At 36.6% G+C, this 21,051-nt stretch overlaps 1 protein-coding gene across 11 annotated transcripts in view; it reads left to right on the forward strand.

The window, feature by feature from the left end:
- The window catches only part of CDC42BPA (CDC42 binding protein kinase alpha), a gene marked incomplete at both ends in the record, with an annotated part of 335,066 nt that overhangs the window by 214,067 nt on the left and 99,948 nt on the right, over positions 1–21,051 (forward strand). For all 11 annotated transcript variants that reach the window (XM_080699099.1, XM_080699104.1, XM_080699105.1 and 8 more), the window contains 2 exons: positions 9,398–9,645; positions 16,559–16,664. In XM_080699099.1, the coding sequence (XP_080555225.1) occupies positions 9,398–9,645; positions 16,559–16,664 (354 nt within the window). The remainder of the gene's footprint in view (positions 1–9,397; positions 9,646–16,558; positions 16,665–21,051) is intronic.

Here is a 21,051-nt window from a genome sequence, read left to right on the forward strand (position 1 = left end):
ATACTCTTGCATCATCAGTGGGTCAAAGAAGATATAATAGGGAATTTAGAAGATACACAGAAATGAAGATGAAACACAACATAGAATTTATGGAGGCAGTGCTCACAGAGACACTTTCAACTGTAAATGCCTATATTAGGAAGGAAGATCACAAATCTCTAACCTAGCTTTATACCTTAAGGACCAAGAAAAAGAAGAGTAAACTAAACCCAAAAATAACAGAGATGAAAGACATCATAAACGTTAGGGCAATGATAAGAAAAATCTAGAATAGAAGAGTAGAAACAATGAAACCAAAATTTCTTTGAGAAGTGCAACAAAATTGAAAGATCTTTAGGTGAAGTAGAGGAAGTTGCAAATAACTAAAGTCAGAAATTAAAGTGGATGCTTTATTACAGACAAATAGAAAGCAAAAGAATTGTAAGAAAATACAACCAACAACTTTATGCCAAGAGAATAGAAAACCTAGGTGAAATGGGAAAATTACTAGAAAGACAAATAACTTAAAGTGACTCAAGATGAAATAGGAAATCTAATAGACACGTAAGGAAATTGAATCAATAAAAAAAAAACTAGCAAAGAGTCTAGAACCAGACTGCTCATGAGTGAATTAAATCAGCCTTCTCTTTGGGTACCTCCTAACTATATCCACAGCCCCACTCACTTTATTTTTTTTATTTTTTTTATTTTTTGGTGGTACTGGAGGTGGAACCCAGAGGCTTTCTACCTCCGGGCTATACTCCCAGACCTTTTTTATATTTTATTTGGAAACAGGGTCTCACAAAGTTGCTAAAAGCCTCACTAAGTAGCTGAGGCTGGCTTAAAACCCATACGATCCTCCTGTCTCAGCCTCCCAAGCACAGGGATTACAAGCGTGTGCCACCACACCCGGCTTTCACTTTATTCTTTTGAAACGAGGTATTTGCTGAGGGTCCAAGTGTTGAGACTGGCCTTGAACTTGTGATTCTCTTGTCTCAGACTCCCAAGTACTGGAATAAGAGGAGTACACCACTGTGCCTGGCTAAATAAAATATTTAAAGATGAATTAACACCATTCCTTTTCAGACTCTCAAAAAAACAGAAGAAGAAGAAGAAATATTCTGATTCTGTGATACCATTATTACCCTGAATACCACAGCCAGAAGAAAACCACAAAACGTTGCAGACCAATTTTCTTTATGAACATATATGTACAAATTCTCAACAAAATACTATCATATAAAATCCAAAGGCATATTACAAGAATTATGTACCATGACTAAGTATGATTCATCCCAGGAATGCAAGCAACCCACCATAAGAAAAATCAGTTGATTTAATACACACATTCATAGAACCAAAAGGAAAAACATGTGTTCATCTTAACTTGATGCATGCATATCATTTCACAAAATTCAATTTTTTAGGGGGTACTAAAGTGTGAACCCAGGTTTATTTTTCAACATTCTTGCTATGTTGCTGAGGCTGGCTTTGAATCTACCACACTCTTTTCTTAGCCCCCCAAATACTGGAATTGCAGGCATGCACCACCATACCTGGCACAAAATCCAAAATTCTTTCCTGATTAAAAAGAAATCTCAGAAACTAGGGATAAAAGAATACCAAACAGGGTAAAAAGCATTTTTTAAAAACCCACAGGTAATATATTTAGTAATAAAAGACTGTGGCTAATATATTTAGTAGTAAAAGACTACAAGTTTACCCCCATAAGATCAGGAATGCTACTAAAATGACCAATTTCACTATTGCTATTCAAATTTACTAGAGACTCTAGTCACAAAAAAGAAATAAAATGCACCTAGACTGTAAAGAAAAAAACTAAAACCATTTTTGTTCATAAATGACACGATCCTATGTGTAGATGCTTTCAAAGAAAAAAGACTAAAAGTTCTTTTTTCTTTGACACCTTTAGTCCCAGTTCTTGGGAGGTGGAGACAGGAGGATCACAGGTTCACTGCCAGGCTTAGCTACTTAGTGAGGCTCACTGCAACTTGGTGAGACCTTGTTTTAAGATAAAGAATAAAAAACAGGGCTTAGGGGTATAGCTTGGAAGTAGAATGCCTCTGGGTTCAATCACCAGTGTCAGGGCTGGAGGGGAAGAAACATAGTAGAAAGCCAGGCATGGTGGCGCATAATTGTAATCCCAGCATTTGGGAGGCCGAAACAGGAGGATTGCGAAGGTTCAAAGCCAGCCTCAGGTACTTAGTGAGACCCTTTGCAACTCAGTGAGACCCTGTTTCAAAATAAAGAATAAAAAAATAGGGCTGGGGGTATACCCTGGAGGTAGAAAGCCCCTGGGTTTCATCCCCAGTACCACAAAAAAGGGAAGTCTATTGTTTCAGTTACAGAGGCCTGTAGATGTATCAATCTGATTTCTGCCTTCTTGTTCATATGGAATCTCCCTGTGTGCTTGTCTCAGTATCCAATTTTCTCCTTTAAAGGACAAATTCTTTTTGGATTAAGGGGCCATGCTGATGACCTCATTTTAACTTGATCTTCAAAGGACCCTACATGAAGTTGCAGTCCTAAGTGCTGGTGGTTAGATCATCAATCTAGGAATTTTGAGGAAATAGGATTCAAATAACAGCATTGTATCTTTCACTTATATATAGTAAGCATTATTACTTAAAATATAAATCCTAGCTGGGCGTGGTGGCACACATCTGTAATCCCAGTACTTGAGAGGTGGAGACAGGAGGATCACAGGTTCACAGACAGCCTCAGCTACTTAGTGAGGCCCTCCAAAACTTAGTGAGCTCTTGTTTCAAAATTAAGAATAAAAATAGGGCTGGGGATGTAGCTTGGAGGTAGAATGCCTCTGGATTTAACCTCCAGTTCTGGGGGAGGGGGCGGAACAGTTCTAAAAGAACTGTTGTAGTTCTCGATGTTTACCTTGCTTTTGCTTTTATAGTATTACAATTGCTAAGGACACCATTGAGTACTGTTTTTTTCTTTTTCATTTTCTTAGAATAGATACCTAGAAATCAAATTTGCAGATACTTTAAAGGTATTTATAGGTACCACAATCTTTGCAAATATGAAAGGCCAAAAATTTATGTTTTATATTTTTTGGTTTATTATAGGTTATTAAGTATATTTCTTTTATTTTTTCCGGGTCTGGGTATGGAACCCAGGGGTATTTGACCTCCGAGCTACACCCCCTGTCCTATTTTTTATTCTTTATTTTGAAACCGGGTCTCACTGAGTTGCAGAGGGCCTCACTAAGTAGCTAAGGCTGTCTGCTAACTGTGATCCTCTGGTCTCAGCCTCTGGAATGCTGGGATTATAAGTGTACACCACCACGCTTGGCTTTATATTTCTTTTTAAGTTATTCGCCCATTTAGTTTTGTAATTCTAAATATTTTTCTTACCAATTTATATAAATTCTTTTAAAAATTATTATTATTATTATTACTATTATTATTATTATTATTATTATTATTATTATTATTATTTTGGTGGTACTGGGGTGGAACCCAGGGGCTTTCTACCTCTGGGCTACACTCCCAGACCTATTTTATATTTTATTTGGAAACAGGGTCTCTTCAGCCAGCTGAGACTGGCTTCGAACCTGTGCAATCCTTCTGTCTCAGCCTCCCAAGCGGGGAACAGTCTACTTTTGGGGAGATTTCTTCAAAAACTCATGGTGGATTTGGTTGGATTTGTCTGCTTCTCCTGAATACTGGCCGCTGCTGCCGCCGCCATCTTGATCCATCTCCGCCAAACTTTTTCTTATGTAGTATGTTGTTTAGAGTTCCTAAGCATGTGGGGCAGGAACAGTCTACTTTTGGAGAGATTTTTTCAAAAATTCATCATGGATTTGGTTGGATCAGTCTGACTCTCCTGAATACTGGCTGCTGCCGCCGCCTTCTTGGTCTCTCCTAGAGTATGTTAAGTATTCCTGTGCATGAGTGGCAGGAGCAGTCTACTTTCTGATCTCTTCTGGGATATCCCTCCACAAATCACTTTTCTTACAGTGGCAGGCGCCGCACTGCATTCTTGCCTCCAATTCCGCCATTTTCCACTCTCTCTCTCTTTTCTATATTTCAGATAGAATATGATGACTGGAAATGTTTCTGTGTGTTGTCCCGTTCAGCTATTAAATTAAAATCTGTTGTCCAGGATTTCTCAGGGGAATGCATATCCTATTCGGGTGCTACTATCACCACTGCAGTCATGGTCGCCACTGCAGCTGCAACTGCAGCCACTACCATCTTCCTCCCTCTTCAATATTTTTTAAAAGAAAACAGTATGTGTCTTTTGCAGAAGTTGGGGGGGCCAGGTGCTTAGTAGCAATGTGTTTTATCTCCCTTCCAAGAGTGGAGGCCCACAGCTTCACCATGGAGAGTGGCTTCTGTTGCTCTGAGCACACCCAGCCCCAGTGCTGTGCAGAGGAGCGCGGTGGCCGGGATTGCCCTTGGCTCCTGGGATGTGCAGTGCTGGCTGACCCGACTATGTAGGGCTCCATTTGACACGCCCTGAACATTTTTCTTACATAGTATGTTGTCCAGAGTTCCTGAGCATGTTGGGCAAGTACAGTCTACTATCAGGGTGATTTCCTCAAAAACTCAGGGTAGATTAGAATGAATCTACCTGCCTCTCCCCAATACTGACTGTTGTTGCTGCCACCATCTTGGCCCTCTTCCCGAACATTTTTCTTACATAGTATGTTGTCCAGAATTCTTGAGCATGTAGGATAGGAGCAATTGTTTTCTGGGGAGATTTCTCCAACAGTTTTATGGTGGGTTGGATTGGTTTTATCTAGCTCTCCCAAATACTGGCTACCGCCATTGCAGCAGTCTCTGCTCTCTTGGTCCATCTCTTCTCTCTTATATTTTAGGTAGGAAGTCATAGCTATAAATGTATATGTTGTCCTAATCAGATATTAAACCAAAATCTTATGGCCAGGGTTTCTCAGAGGAGTACCTGTCCTTTTGGCCCCTGCTAGCTATTGTTGCTGCAGCCACGGTCGCCAATGTGACCACGGCTGCCGCCATCTTCTCAGAAACTCTCTATATAAATTCTTTATAGAACAAAAATTTACTTTTTTATATTTCTAGCAACTTTGCCAATATTTTATTTGCCCTTAATTTGTTTTATAATTTAAATTATGAAATTATTATCACTTCCTCAGTGTTTCTTTTAACCTCAAAACTTGGCTTGTCCTTTTTCTCTTAGATTTTTAATAAATATTTAATCATGCTTTCTTCTAGATGTTTCTATGGGGTTTACAAAGTATTTAACTCTGTATTTAGTTTGCAAAATGTTATGAAATGAGACTCTTTTGTACTTTTACTATAGCTGTTGATTCCAGTTCCATTTATTAATTAATCATTGCCTTCAAGCCTGCAGGATCCTCCTGTCTCCACCTCCCAAGCGCAGAGATTACAAGCATGCGCCACCACGCCTGGCTAAATAAAGTTTTTAAACTGTAAAATAAAAGAAAAAAAATAAAGCCAATCATTGTATATATTGTATTAAATTACTATAGGGGGTAGACCTCTTACAGTGATAAATTATTAAAGATTTATCTTCAAACCTGAAAAAATATTCTCCTCTAGCTTTTCTTTTTTTAGGGTTTCTTAGGTATTTTTTGTAGTTTATTCTTGCCCTCTAACTAGAAACATCTCCATCCCCTCCTTTGTCTGAGTGCTCCTCCTTATAGTTATTGGAATTATATGGAAGACAGTTTGAAAAATATAAAATATATGACTGATTTTTCTAGGTCTATGAAGCAAGAAAATGGAAAGACCTGAAAAATGTTATGTTAAAGTGAGATCAGCAAAGCACAGAAAGAGAAGGGATATATATTTTCTCTAATATGCCCAAACTAGGGATAACAGACGGACTCTAGATAATGGAAGGGAAATCTCAGCAAAGCTAGAGAGGAAGGGTAAGAGAGGAGGAGGCTGAGGTTGATTAACTAGAGGAGCTACATTCGAATATGTGTATAAGTATGAATGTAGCATGGTTAACCTGGACACTCACTGTTAGGAAGGGGTAAAAGGAATGGGGAGGGCACCAAGCACTGTGTAGCATGTATACCATTTTCAATATGATCCACATAAAAATAAATAAATAAAGCGGGGTTTTGTTTTGTTTTGTTTTTGGTGGTACTGGGGTTCCTGGAAACCCTTCTACCTCCGGGCTACACTTCCAGACCCATTTTTATATTTTCACTTGGAAACAGGGTCTCCTAAGCCAGCATGGCTGGCTTCAAACCTGTGCTATCCTCCTGTCTCCACCCAAGCACAGAGATTACAAGCGTGAGCCACCACGCCCAGCTAAATAAAGTTTTTAAACTGTAAAATAAAAGAAAAAAAAAATAAAGCCAAGCATGGTAGCATATGCTTGTAATCCTAGTACTTGGGAAGCAGAGACAGAAGGATTGCAGATTTGTGGCCAGCCTCAGCTACTTAGTGAGGCCCTCCACAGCTTAGTGAGACCTTGTTTCATTAAAAAAAAAAAAAAGCGACTTCCGGGAAGATGGCGACCGAGAAAAGCGGGGCTTAAGAGCCCCGCTAACAACAAATCTCCATTACCACAAAATCAGTGCCTATCATAGCCAGAAAACAAAAAATAACCAGGCTCCAGAGAGAAAGCGGACTGAGAACAGAGCCACAGAGGAGATACACCGGCCTCACGCCCGAGGAAGCGGCAGACGCGGCACCAGCGCCATACTGCCGGCAGCACCGGCGAATTCACGGGACGGCTACAGCAAGCCGAAGTGAGCCACTGCGGAACAGCCAGGCGGGATTTCTCCGCGCAGAGAGCATCTAAAGCTCCCAGTGGCCGAGCTCAGCACATGCTGCAGGGATTCAGAGTGGAAATCAAAACGAAGAAGAAAAACACCAGCCCCACAGCCAAGGGCATAGCAGCGGCGCCATATTGCCACCGGCGGCAGCAGCACCGAATTCAGCGAGGCCAGTACAGCTACATCTGGGTACTCAAGAACAGTGAGTCAAATTGCGGGCCACAGAGGAGAAATCCCAGTACTGTACTCCCTGGGACTTGACCCAGTGGAGGAGGGGCAGTGGCAGAGATATCACACCATAGGAGAACGTGCAACCTGACACCCCCCACAGTCTAAAGCAGCCTCTATCGACTCTCTGGGTCGGAGACTCTGTGATAAAACCCAGTAAAGGAGTAGTGGGGTCTGAGATACTACTGACTCGAGATCCAGAACACCTTAAGTGAAGTCATAGTGACCCAAGGGAAGAACCCAGAGAAGGCACAAACATCCGAAATCATGGGAAAGAGGAATAATACTGGAGCAATAAATGCCTACAACCCCACAATATCAGAACCCGATAAAGCTGAAAATCAGAGATTTCTAGAAGATCAAATCAGGAAAATAACTGTAGAAATAATAGAGGTGCTTCGAAAAGAACTCAGAGAGAGCCAAAAAGAGATAAAGGATGCAATTAATGAAGTAAAGGCCTCAATTCAAAGCACAAACAACCGATTAGAACACATGGAGAACAGAATCTCGCTCTTAGAAGATGAGCAATCCAAAAATGAACTCATAGTTTCTAATCTAGGAAAAAATATCCGACAGCAGGAATCTGATATTGAAGAAATATGGGCCCATCTTAAGAGAGCTAACCTAAGAATAATTGGAATAGAGGAGGGAAAAGAAAGTGAAACCAAAGGGATCAACAATCTCTTCAAGGAAGTAATAGCAGAAAATTTTCCAGACATAGAGCAAGAGGTCGATACACAGGTCCAGGAAACTTATAGAACTCCCTTTAGACAGGATCGGAGAAGAGGATCCCCACGCCACATAATTGTCAAAATGACCAATGTGGAAGCCAAGCAGAGAATCTTAAAGGCAACAAAAGCAAAGGGCCAAGTGACATTCAGAGGCAAACCAATTAGAATCACTCCAGACTTCCCAAACCAAGTCATGAGAGCCAGAAGGGCTTGGAGTAACATATTCAAACTCTGAAAGAAAACAACTTCCAGCCAAAAATTTCCTATCCAGCAAAACTTTCTATCAAATTAGATGGGGAAATAAGAAGCTTCCACGACAAACAGAAACTGAAGGAATTTATGTCTTCAAAACCAGCACTAGAGAAAATACTCAAAGAGATTAACTACAAAGAAGAAATAGGTAACACACTCCAGAACTAGAGAAACAAGATTTTCCATCCAACAGACAACTAAGATTGGTTATCTGTGGAGATTCATTATTTATGTTAGTCTTTTACCTATCTCTAAAGGGTATTGTTTGCCCTTATTGTTGTTAATTTTTAGGATTTCTAGTTGGAATATTAATGTACCTTCAGATATAGCAATTGGAAATATTTTATCCCATTCTATTAGTAACTGTTAACTCTGTTTACATTGTCTTTGGATATACAATATTTTTTTTATTTTTTAGGGAGTTTGTATACTCCTCTGTTGCCTCTGCCATTGAAATCATAACCAAGAAATCACTGCCAATTTCAATGTTGTGAGGTTTAATGACCCAGATTTTCTCCTAAAAGTTTATAGTCTTAAGATTTATATTTAGGTCTATTATCTATTTTGAGTTAATATTTGTATATGGGATTAGGTAAGGGTCCAATTTTATTTTTAACAATATTTAGTTAAAAGATTAATATTTCCACCACCAAATGTTCGTGGAAACCTTGTCAAAAATAACTTGACAATATAGGGAAGAATTTAACTCTAGGCTTTTATTTAACTCCAATGGTTTATATATCTGCCTTTAGAATAGTACTACACTGTTTTGATTATTGTAGCTTTATATGGTTTGAAATCAGAAAATATATATCTTCTAGCTTTGTTCTTTTTCAAGATCGTTTTGGGTACCTAGAGTCCATATCCCATATTAGGATAGATTTTTTTCTGAAAAATAAATATATAAATATATGATAGTTTCACCTAAAAAATAGAAAAAAAATATTCTCTGGTAAGAAAGAAAGCAAAAAGAAATATTGAAATGTTATCTTTAAGTCATCAAAAGCTTGGTATCAGACAAATGAAACTGTTATGTGAGATTATCATTTTTAATTAATTGCCATAATACTAGATGTCAACTACTAAGCCAAGCATGGGAGGGAGGCATAGGGAGAGAATGGGGTGGGGATTGGGTGGGGGCTGACTGGGAAAAGTGTACATGTATGTCTACAAAAGTATGTATCCTACTATGATGTATGAATACAGTGCACCAATAAAAAAATAAAATTAAATTAAAAAAAGCCCATACTGCAAAAAATGTAAATGAGGAAAATATGTGCAACATATGGCCAACAAATAATAGCTTTAAATACAGAGATAAAGTTTTATGAATGAATAAGCAAAAGGAAAATGTAGTTTTATATATATAGTCTCTTATAAAAAAGTTATTATATTATTCTTATAGATTAATCTTATGTTATTTCTTCTATAGCAAAAACAAATTAGTTATTCACCAGGAGTATGCAGCATAGAACATCAGCAGGAGATAACCAAATTAAAGACTGACTTGGAAAAGAAAAGTATCTTCTATGAAGAAGAATTATCTAAAAGAGAAGGAATACATGCAAATGAGATTAAAAATCTGAAGAAAGAACTCCATGATTCAGAAGGCCAGCAACTTGCTCTAAACAAAGAAATCTTGGTATTAAAAGACAAGTTGGAAAAAACCCGGAGAGAAAGGTAAGATTTGAGTATTTTATTAATTCAATGTATATGCATTGAGTATTTTTCTTGTGACAAGTTCTGGTGACACATAGGCAATAAACATATCTCAGTTTTCAAGAAGACCAGAGTGAAGAGTGGTAAATAGAATATTACAACCCAACATGTTAGCAGAGCAAATAGCATGACTATAGGAATGCACATTGAAGGGACACAAAATATAACTTTGGTACATCTAGGTTTACTGGACAAAACTACTTCCAAGCTGAAAACTAATAAATAACAAATGAAGTTAGGTAGAGATGAAGGTATGGGAATGTGCTAAGATCTAAAAGAAAATCATTTCTGTTAACAGTGCATTTAATAAATGAAAGCTGTTTACTATGATGGAAACATGAAAAGGATGATGGGAATGCTGAGAAGTGAGTCTGGGAAGGAAAATGAAGGCAAGATTGTGAATTAGTATAAGACATTTACACTTTGTTTTAAGGACACTGAGGAAAATAGCATGGTTTTATTTATGTATCGGAATGATCACTCTTGCTATTATGTGTAGAATGGCTTAGAAGGAGCAGTCAGGGGGTTGGAATCCAGCTGTGACAGATGAGGTGGTGGACATTGGGTAGTGATGGAGAAATTAGAGTTGGATAGATTCAGAAGTTTTATTGAGAAGACAACGTAGGACATAATGATTAACTATCAGGAGGAGGAAGCAGGAGAAATTGTCAATATTCAGGTCTTTAGATTTCAGGCAAATTAATATATGTCATTGTTGTTCTTATTGGAAGTCTTGAGTTTATTCAAATTGGTGTATTCATTCACTCAAATTTATTTTAGAACCTACTGTGTGAAAATTACTTTTGTATATAATACAATATAACAGTGAACAGACAGAAATTTCCCTGTATTTACTGAATGTTCCTTTAGTATAATGAAAGAAAAGAAGTAAAATGTAGAACACATTAAGTAGTAATATATGAGGCCGGGCGTGGTGGTGAACGCTTGTAATCACAGCATTCGGGAGGCTGAGACCTGGAGGATCACGGTTCACGGACAGCCTCAGCTACTTAGTGAGGCCCTCTGCAACTCAGTGAGACCCGGTTTCAAAATAAAGAATAAAAAATAGGGCATGGGGTGTAGTTCGGAGGTAGAATATCCCTGGGTTCCAACCTCAGACCCGCAAAAAAAAAAAAAAAAAAAAAAAAAAACCCAAAAATAGTAATATATGTTAAGAACAAAAAGTGAAGCAGGAAGTGGCTATTAAACATTAGGGGGAAATTGAATTACAAATAAGGTGGGTGGATGTTTAGATAGAATGGCTAGGAAAAATTATACTGAGGAGGCGACTTATCAATAAACAATAAAGTAAGGAGGATATTATATATAAATGTATGAGAAGACCATTTGCACAAAGAACAAATCTGTTCAAAAATTATCCAGAAGTCAGTATGGCCAAAGTCAAGGAAAGGGGAATGTAGGAAAAATGAGTCCAGTAACAGGAGCTAGATCATATAAAGCCTTGTAAAGCCATATATAGTTGACCTGTTGTTTACTTGTAGGAAACCACTGCAGGGAATTATTCCCAGATTTTAAGCACAAAAGTAAAAGTATGACTTGTGTTTTATCAGGATTACTCTACCAAGTTAAGAATAGTTTTAATAAAATATGAGTAAAAGCAATGAAAACACCTATAATATTGTTGTGAAAATCTAGGTAGAAGATTATGGCTTGGGTCTCAGCTGTGGCAAAAGAGATAGTTAGAAATGTTCAAACTTTAATGTTCTTTAAAGATAAAGGTAATAATGGTATTGGTTGATGGATTAGATATGGTATGAGAGAGAAAGAGGAACAATCAAGGATGATAACTGAGGTTTTTGACCTAAGCAATTAAAAGAATGCATTTGCCTTTTAAAGAGGAAGAGTACAGGAGTCTGATAAAAGTATTATCTAGAGCTTGTTTTAAACAATAAAGTTTCAGATCTTTATTAGACCTCTAAATGGATATAAGAAGTAGGCTAATTTATAGGCCAGTCTGGATTTCAGGGGTGGACATAGACTTCTGAGAGTATCATTCATCTGATACTTAAAGCTATGTAAGACTGAGGAAGGGTTGAGAATATTTAGAAAACCGCTAGAAATCTGTAAATTTTTTTGTACAAAGAGTCATATTTTGGTCTATAAATCCTCCTCCTGACCCAGCCTCCTCCCTCCCTCATACTTCTAATATGTACATAATCAAATAAAGTGAGCAAAATCAGTACATCTACATGTCATAGGTGTTTCCTTGAACTTTCAGTGAAAAAATAAGTGGATATTGTTAAGCAGATAAGTTTCTTGCTTAAAGCACAGTGTGACTCTTAATTCTTTTGTTATGCTTTTATTGATGCATTGTAATTATATATTATAATGAAGTTCAAAATGATATACATGGACAATACTTGGTGTGCTTCCCTTTGGATCCCACCACTCCTTATACATTTAGTGAGATTGGTAGTGATGCCTTCATTTATGGAAATAGCATTATGTGAACTGCTTCCTCTATCTGTTATCCTTTTTCGCACACCTCTCTCTGCCATTCCCCTTCAGTGTTCCGCTTGTTTTTATTTAAAGTCATTTATTTAAAGTCTCTTTTGCTGCCTTTTTTCTCTCTAGCTTTCACATATGAAAGACCTCAAATGATCTTGAACTTCCCAATATGTTAAGTGGCTGATTCACCTAACATAGTATCCTCTAGTTTCATCCATTTTCCTGCAAATGATATAATTTTGTTCTTTATAGCTCAGTAAAATTTTATTGTATGTTTATACCACATTTTCTTTACACATTCATCTATCAACAGATACCTGGGTTGGTTTCAAAATGTGGCTATTGTGGATTGTGATGCTATTAACATGGGTATGCATGTATCACTATGGTATTATAACTTTAATTCCTTTGGAAAGATACTGAGTGTGGTGGTTCCATTCCTAGTCTTCTTTTGAGGAATCTCCATACTGACCTCTATAGTGTTGTAGGAATTTGCAATACTGCCAACAGTGAATGTGTTTCTGTTTCCTCCCATCCTTGTCAGCATTTATTATTGTTTGTATTCTTGATGATTGCCATTCTAAATGGAGTTAGATGGAACCTCAGTATAGTTTTGATTTGCATTTTTAATTGCTAATGCCATTGAACATTTTTATATATGTATTGGCCATTTATAGCTCTTATTTTGAGAAGCTATCTGTTCAGTTTAGTTGCCCATTTTTGTTGCATTATTTTATTTCTTTTTATTGTAAGTTTTAAATTTTTTCATATATTATAGATAAAAGTTCTCTACCAGAGGAGTGGTTAGCAAAGATTGTCCCTATTTTGTAGGTGCTCTCTTCAGACTCTTGCTTTGTAGCTTTTAAATTTAATGTCATCTTGTTTATTGAATCTGTTTTATTTCCTGAGCTTTGGGGATCTAATTGATGAAGTTTCTACTAGTGCCTGTGTGTTAGAAAGTTGGTCCTGTGTTTTCTTCTAGTAATTACAAAATTTCTGGTCTAATTTCTAGGTCTTGGTTCATCTTGAGCTGATTCTTGTGCAGAGTGACAGATTGGGGTCTAATTTCATTCTTCTACATATGGAAATTCAGTTTTCCCAGCACCATATGTTGAAAAAGCTTTCCTGTCTCCAGTGTATTTTTTGGTTCCTTTGTTAAAACATCAACTGGCTATAAGTATGAGGATTTGTTTTTGTATCTTCTATTCCATTGATCATACACATCTGCTCTTTGTGCCACCATCCTATTGTTTTTGTTACTATAGCTCTATGGTATAATTTGAAATCAGGTATAGTGGTGCCTCCAGTATGGTTCTGTTTGTTTGTTATTGGAAGTTTAGGTTTTCTCTTATCTTCTTGGTTTTTAGGTTGTATGTGTTTATAAATTTGTTGATTTCTTCTCTTAAGTTTTCCAGTTTATTAGAGTGTAAGTTTTCAAAATAGTTTCTAATGATCCTTTGAATTTCTACTCTGTAAATTCTCTTTTTCTTTTGGTTGGGTTGGTGATGCTGTGTCTGCGAACCAGGATCCTCCCGTCAGCCTCCCAAATTCTGGGATTACAAGCGTGTGCCACCACGTCCAGCGTCTTTGTGTCTTATTTAAGTGTTTTCTGTAGTGCCAGCTTAGCAGTCATAAATTCTTGTAATTTCTGCTGTGACTTTTTGTGTATGTGTGGTCCTGGGGATGGAATCCAGGGGCATTCTATCTCTGAGCTGTACCCTAGCCCTATTGTATTCTTTTATTTTGAGATATGGTCTCACTAAGTTGCCGAGGCTGGTTGCCAACCTGCGATCCTCCTATCTTAACCTCCCAATACTGGGATTGCAAGCATGTGCCGCAACACCCAGATTGTGACTTAATTCTAAGGGAAAATATTGAGATTTGTAACAGTCAAGCTATAAGTGAGTAAAGCAGCTGTAATAGCAGATCTGGAGTACCATTATTTTCTGTACATTTATGTCTATTGTGGCATTTTCCAGTATCACCAGCACTTATAGAAAATACCTCCCAAGTCTCAGTACTTTTTCAGAATGCTAGTCTTCCCTCTTATTAAGGTATTTATTTTCTAATGCCTTGGGGAAAGGAGTGTCCTCAGGGAGTGACTGAGCAGTTTGCACATAATAGATTTAACATTGTCATCTGTCTGAGCTGAGTAGACTCTTCTATATGACAGGGAGGTCACACACCTCAGGCTTATTGATTGTAGATCTTTATTGGATCCAAACTTCCAGGACTCAACCTTATAGTCAAAAACTATATCTCAATATGGAGTCACAACATGAAACCACAAATCTCAGAGAACTATGTTCATTTAATGTATTTGGCTATCTTTAAACAGCCCCCCCCCCAGCCTACTAACCTTAGAATTTATTTCTTTATGCTACTCATACTTTTTTTCAATACAGATTGGCAATTTTTTTTAACTCTTAGGTTGCATAGGTCCCCTTCTTTACTTCTGTATTTGCTCTATGCTGGGATCTTCATTTTTATTATTGTCCTGAAAATTATCATACAATTGAGTAGGTGTTAAAAATAATTGGCATTACTCTTTTGACGTAACTTAATATTTAGGTGAAGCTAATGAGAAATGCAAGAAAAGGAAGGAGCTGGGCCAGGGGTGGTGGTGCACACTTGTAATCCCAGCATTCGGTAGGCGGAGACCGGAAGATCACAGTTCGCAGACAGCCTTAGCTATTTAGTGAGGCCCTTCGCAACTCAGTGAGACCCTGTTTCAAAAATAAAAAGACTAAAATATAGGGCTGGGGTGTAGCTTGGAGGTACAACGCCCCTGGATTCCATCTCTAGTACCACCCAAAAAAAAAAGGGGGGGGGGAGGAGCTGGTTCCCTTTGTTATAGGGACCATGGGGAAGAATGAGAATGAGGAGGCTTCTACCTATAAGAAAGGTTTAGGGAGATATAACGGTTCAGACTCCTCAGCCTTATTTATTGCTGCCCTCAGAAGCCTATTCCATGTTTCTGGCTCTACTTGTTGTTAATGTGCATTTGTTTTGTTTTGTGTGTGATACTGAAGATTGAACCCATGGGTATTCTATATCCAAGTTACACATAATCAGCCCTTTTTATTTTTTGCTTTGAAACTAGGTCTTGCTGCATGCTAAGAGCCTCGCTGTACTGCTCAGGCTATAGGATAACCTGCAGCCCTCCTGTATCAGCCTCCCAAGTACTGATATTATAGGCATATACTTGAAATTTTAACTTAATAAGAGAGTTTGGTCAGTTTAGGGAGTATCAACATTTGTACCACTTGATGGGTTGTTAAGAAGAGGGTAGCATTATTCTTCTTGTATTCCAGCTAGGAATAAAATCTTTAAATCTGATCATAAACATCAGATGGTTGTCCTCTTAAACAATGAGAGGCCTATAGTCTTAAAACTATTGTGAGAGGTAGCAAAGACTAAGGAATTCTTTGAGACTAAGGGGCAGTGAAGACATATAACTGCTAAATGCAACACATGTTTCTCCATTGGCTCCTGGATTGAATAAGAAAAGGAGACATTGTTAGAATGGTTTGCATTATTTGGTCTATAGATTTTGGCAGTAATGTTAGGTAATACTGATTCTTCTACTTTGGAAAGTTGCTTAGGGTTGTATTAGAATGTACTCTTTGAGAAACAGTCTGGAGTCTTCTATAGCTGCCTCTCAATGGTTTAGAAAAATATTGAAATCAAAACCCACAGTAATTGAGCAGATAAACTAAAATGTTAACAGTTGGAAACTGTGTGAAGTGCTATTCTTAATGAAATTAGTAAAGCTAGAACATGGTAAATTTAATTTAAGGGCCTATGACTGTATTTTCTAGGAAGGTTATAATACTGATACACAAAGAAAAGTATACAATTTCATCTCAGACTACTCTGTCTTTTTAAACTTAATGACTATGAAACAGATGGCAATTATTATTTTCATCCTCATGGTTTATTTCATTAGCCTTGATAAACATTCCCTGATTATACTATTTAAATAAGCCACACCATCTCCGATAGTATTTATAGCATTGCCATATTTTGTTTTCTTTATGGAACTTATCTGAAATTATTTCAGTTATTCACTTTTCACTGCCTGTTCTCCCTCTATTGGAATGTAAGCTCTGGGAGAGCAGGACCTCTCTGAAGGGCCCATAACAATTCCTTGGTACATAGTAGGCTCTCCACATATATTTGTTAAATGAATGAATGAACCAATCAGCATTATTGTACTATAAATTCTTGGAAAGTATTTCATCAAACTTGTTACTACATATAATGAAGTTGTGTTTTATGTGAATAATGTTTCTATAGTTTATTCTGATATTTATGTAATTATAACAATGTAAAAATAATTTCTGTTAGATTTTCAGTTGACCTTTGATTCACTTCCTTTTCCCTCTGTTTTGAATTGTATTAGTCAAACTGAAAGGGAAGAATTTGAAAGTGAGTTCAAACAACAGTATGAACGAGAAAAGGTGTTATTAACTGAAGAAAATAAAAAGTTGACAAGCGAACTTGATAAGGTGAGTGATTTCAATTGAATTTATTTTAATTGAACACATGCTAGATATTCAACACTACTATAGAAATTGTGGGTAAAATTTTTATATTTGGTGTACATTTTTGGTGTAATAATCCTATTTATAGACTATGAGTACCTGTATGATACAGGCAGTTTTTTGTCATACCTATCTATAACCAGTCTTGAGTTTCACTTTTCTCTCCTATTTATCACTTACCTGGCCATGGCTGGCCAAGTTGATGACTGGCTAAATTCTGGCTAAGTGGAGAGCTATGCCTGGAGACATTATAATAGATGATTATCCAAAGTGGTTGACTCTGTCTAAACTGTCACTTGAATAACGAACAAAACTATGTACTAAACATAGAAATACCTATACTTATGAACAGATTTTAGTACTTTAAAGAAATTTTTTTCCATTTATTAAGTCAATATTTCTCAAACTGCCACCAATCTGCATTTCTTATGCCCATTCCTAAACAAATAGTTGCAAAAATCCTAATATTAAGCAGATTTTTAGTAATTCTGTTAAAATTTAAGTAAGAAAGGCTAGCTAATTGCATTTTATAATGATCTGAGTTTCCTCCAATAAAAATGCTATATTCAATTATTAGTTATTCTAATAACAGATTGAAGACCACAACTAAATAATCATGAAAAATTCTCCATTCTCATTATTTTTATATAGGTCTCTGTTTCTGTCACCACTCCTCAATGCTTATTTTCTAAACATTAAAAAAAAAAAATGACCTTGTATTCCAGTACTTGGGAGGCTGAAACAAGTGGATCGCAGATTCAAAGCCAGACTTGGCAACTTAGCGAGGCTCTCTGCAACTTAATGTTAAGACTCTGTTTTCAAATAAGAAATAAAATTAGGCTAAAGGTATAATTTGGAGAGAGAATGGTTCTAGGTTCAGTCCCCAGTGCCAAATAATAATAACAATAATAAAAAATGATTTTGCCTAGAATACTGTTAGTTTACTTTTTAAGTCTTATAAAGCTAATGTACAAAAACATTGTGAAAAGTGGCTGAATACTAAGTAGCATTTATTTATTTATTTATTTATTTATTTATTTATTTATTTATTTATTGTGTGTATGAGGCACTGGGGATTGAACCCAGGGCATTCTACATCTGAGCTATACCCCAACCCTATTTTTATTTTTTATTTTTAAATAGCGTCTCACTCAATTGAGGAGGGCCTCACTAACTTACTAAGGCTGGCTGTCTCCCAACCACTGGTATTACAAGAGTACACCACAGTGCCCAGCTACAAATGGATTTTTAAACCATGAATGGCGTACAAATTTTATTGTATAACTCTAAGTTATTTTTACTAAAATAGGACCAATAATATTTGAACTTTATTCAAATAGATTAAATAATAATTATTTCATATATTTGATTAACATGACTATAAAATTTAATATTTCATTTATTAAATATAATTTTAATATTTTTATGAGTTACCTGAGATAACAAATAAGATATAGGTGAAGATATTGACATAGATATACATAAATAATTAAACGTTAGAAGGCCATTTCATAGAGTTTACTAAGCAGATTACCTAATGAAAGATATTATGTAATATTGAGAAAAATTTATGAAAATAATCATATTGAATATAGATTTATTTATTTATTTATTTATTTATTTATTTATTTATTTATTGGTGGTGGTACTGGGGTTCCTGGAAACCCTTCTACCTCTGGGTTACACTCCCAGACCTATTTTATATTTTTAATTTGGAAACCGGTGTGATCCTCCTGTCTCTGCCTCCCAAGTGCAGGGATTACAAGCGTCCGCCACCACACCAGGTATTTTATAGGTCAAATTTTCTGTTAAAACATTAAGTTATGCTGAGTTTACCAAAAATGTATGTTTATAGAGATCATTTTTTAAATACTCTTAATTAAAAGTATGTTGTGATATAATACATCCACAAGGAAGGGACTTATTTAGGTCTATTAAAAACAATGAAGTCTTCTTGATAAAGCTTGAAGTGGTTTATACAAAACAGAACATAAGCTGGGTGTGGTGCCACACGCTTTTAATCCTAGTACATGGGAGGCTGAGACAGGAGGATCTCAGGTTCGAAGCCAGCCTCAGCAGCTTAGTGAGGCTCTAAGCAAATTAGTGAGATCCTGTTTCCAAATAAAATATAAAACAGGTCTGGGGTGTAGCCTGGAGGTAGAAGGTCCCTGGGTTCCATCCTTCACACACACACACACACACACACACACACACACACACACACACACACACACACACAGAGATCATTATCTTTTCTTGATGAACATGAAAGTGTGATATAGAGAACAAATTCATATGGTAGGCCAGTATTTAATACTAAATGATTACAGAGAATTTTGTATTCCTGGAGAAAGGGGAAAAATCTGGAATCTCTATGTGAACCTCTTTTCTATTTCTGATCTCTTTATTTAATTTTTGCTTTTTTCTACACTTAACTCTCAGTTCACCCCCTTATACATCTTCATTACTCTTCCCATTTATTCATCTTTCCAGTTTGGTTTGAATTAGTTACTTTTTCCAAGAAAGATAACCAACAAATACATTTGCCATGCTTTACCACCTATCCCATTGGAAACTGGCTTAAAGAGAATTGAATTCCTTTTTAACAAAATTGTACACATAAAAACAATAGTTAATTATCTCATGAATTTAAAAATCATATATAATATTTTTCCACCTTTTTTTTGGTGTGATACTATGGATTGAACCTAGAGGCATTCTACCTTTTTAGCTATACTCTCAGCCCATTCTTTTTTTTTTTTTTCTTGCAGGTCTGGGGATGGAACCCAGAGGCATTTGACCTCTGAGCTACACCCCCTACCCAATTTTTTATTCTTTATTTTGAAACAGGGTCTCATTGAGTTGCAGAGGGCCTCACTAAGTAGCTGAGGCTGTCCACGAACCGCGATCCTCCAGTCTCAGCCTCCCAAATGCTGGGATTACATGCGTGCGCCACCATGCCCGGCAACCCCAATTTTATTTCTTATTTGGAAGCAGGGTCTCACAAAGTTGAAAGTCTCACTATTTGCAGAGGCTAGCTTTGAACCTGCAATATTTCTGTCTCAGCCTCCCAAGTACTGGGATTACAGGTGTACCCCCACCATGGCCAGTTCAGATTTCTACATTTCTAAACTCCAAAAATTAAAAATAAACAAAAATAAATTATATATTCAGGAGAGTGTAAATTCTGCTTTTTTATTAATACTTACTGCAAATAAAATTGCAAATAGAATTTGCCAAAGAGTGAAATTTAATATTTTGGTGACATAAAAGATACTCATGCCAGGCGTGGTGGCGCACGCTTGTAATCTCCGCGCTTGGGAGGCAGAGACAGGAGGATCGCGCAGGTACGAAGCCAGCTGTGCGCACTGGCTTAGGAGACCCTGTTTCCAAATAAAAATGTTAAAATAGGTCTGGGAGTGTAGCCTGGACGTAGAAGGGCTTCCAGGAACCCCAGTACCACCACCAAAAAAAAAAAAAAAAAAAAAGATACTCATGATTTCATCAGTACAAAACAACTATTATAATTTGCATTCTTTTGCAGGTTTACCTCTATACCTATTATTGTAGAGTTACAATCCCTTTTACATTTCATTAACAGGGCTGTTCACTTAAAATGTCATGAGCATCTTTCCATATTCTTACTAGTCATAATTATTATTATAAGAAGAATTAAGCCACTTTTCTAATCACAGGACTAGGAGGTAGCAGATTGGGATTTGAACACACTTCAGAGTCCATGCTTATTTGGTGGTAATGCAAAGGTTAACATTTTGCTGACTACTTTAAGCAAATTAAGTAATCTGTTCAAACTATAATCGTTATAACAGCAGCAATGAAAAGTCTATATTTTCTACCTTTTCCAGTTGATACCCCACTTACAAATTAGTTGGAAGGAATACGAAAAGCAGTCATGATAATAAAATAATTCATTGCAGGATCTAGTAAAAAGAAAATGCTAGCCGGGCATGTTGGTGCACACTTGTAATCCCAGTATTCGGGAGATTGAGACCAGAAGATCATGGTTCGTGGACAGCCTCAATTAATTAGCGAGGCCCTTCACAACTCAGTGAGATCCTGTTTCAAAAACATAAAAAGACTTGTGGCTATTCTAATATAAAAAGAATGATGACCTCCCAAAAGTTAAAAATATTCGTAATTGTCAAAAACAACCATCTCAGAGCTCTTGTAATTAACCAAAGGAACAAACTAGAAAATATTGCTGAGATACATGAAGGACTCTCCAAACAAATGGAGAGATATAATATGTCAACAGATTTTAAAACTCAATATTGTTAATGTAACAGTTCTCACCAAATAGACCTATTGGTTGAGGTACATCTTTAAAATT

Source organism: Muscardinus avellanarius (assembly GCF_963383645.1).
Source record: "Muscardinus avellanarius genome assembly, chromosome: 7".
In the NCBI taxonomy this organism is placed as follows: Eukaryota; Metazoa; Chordata; class Mammalia; order Rodentia; family Gliridae; genus Muscardinus; species Muscardinus avellanarius.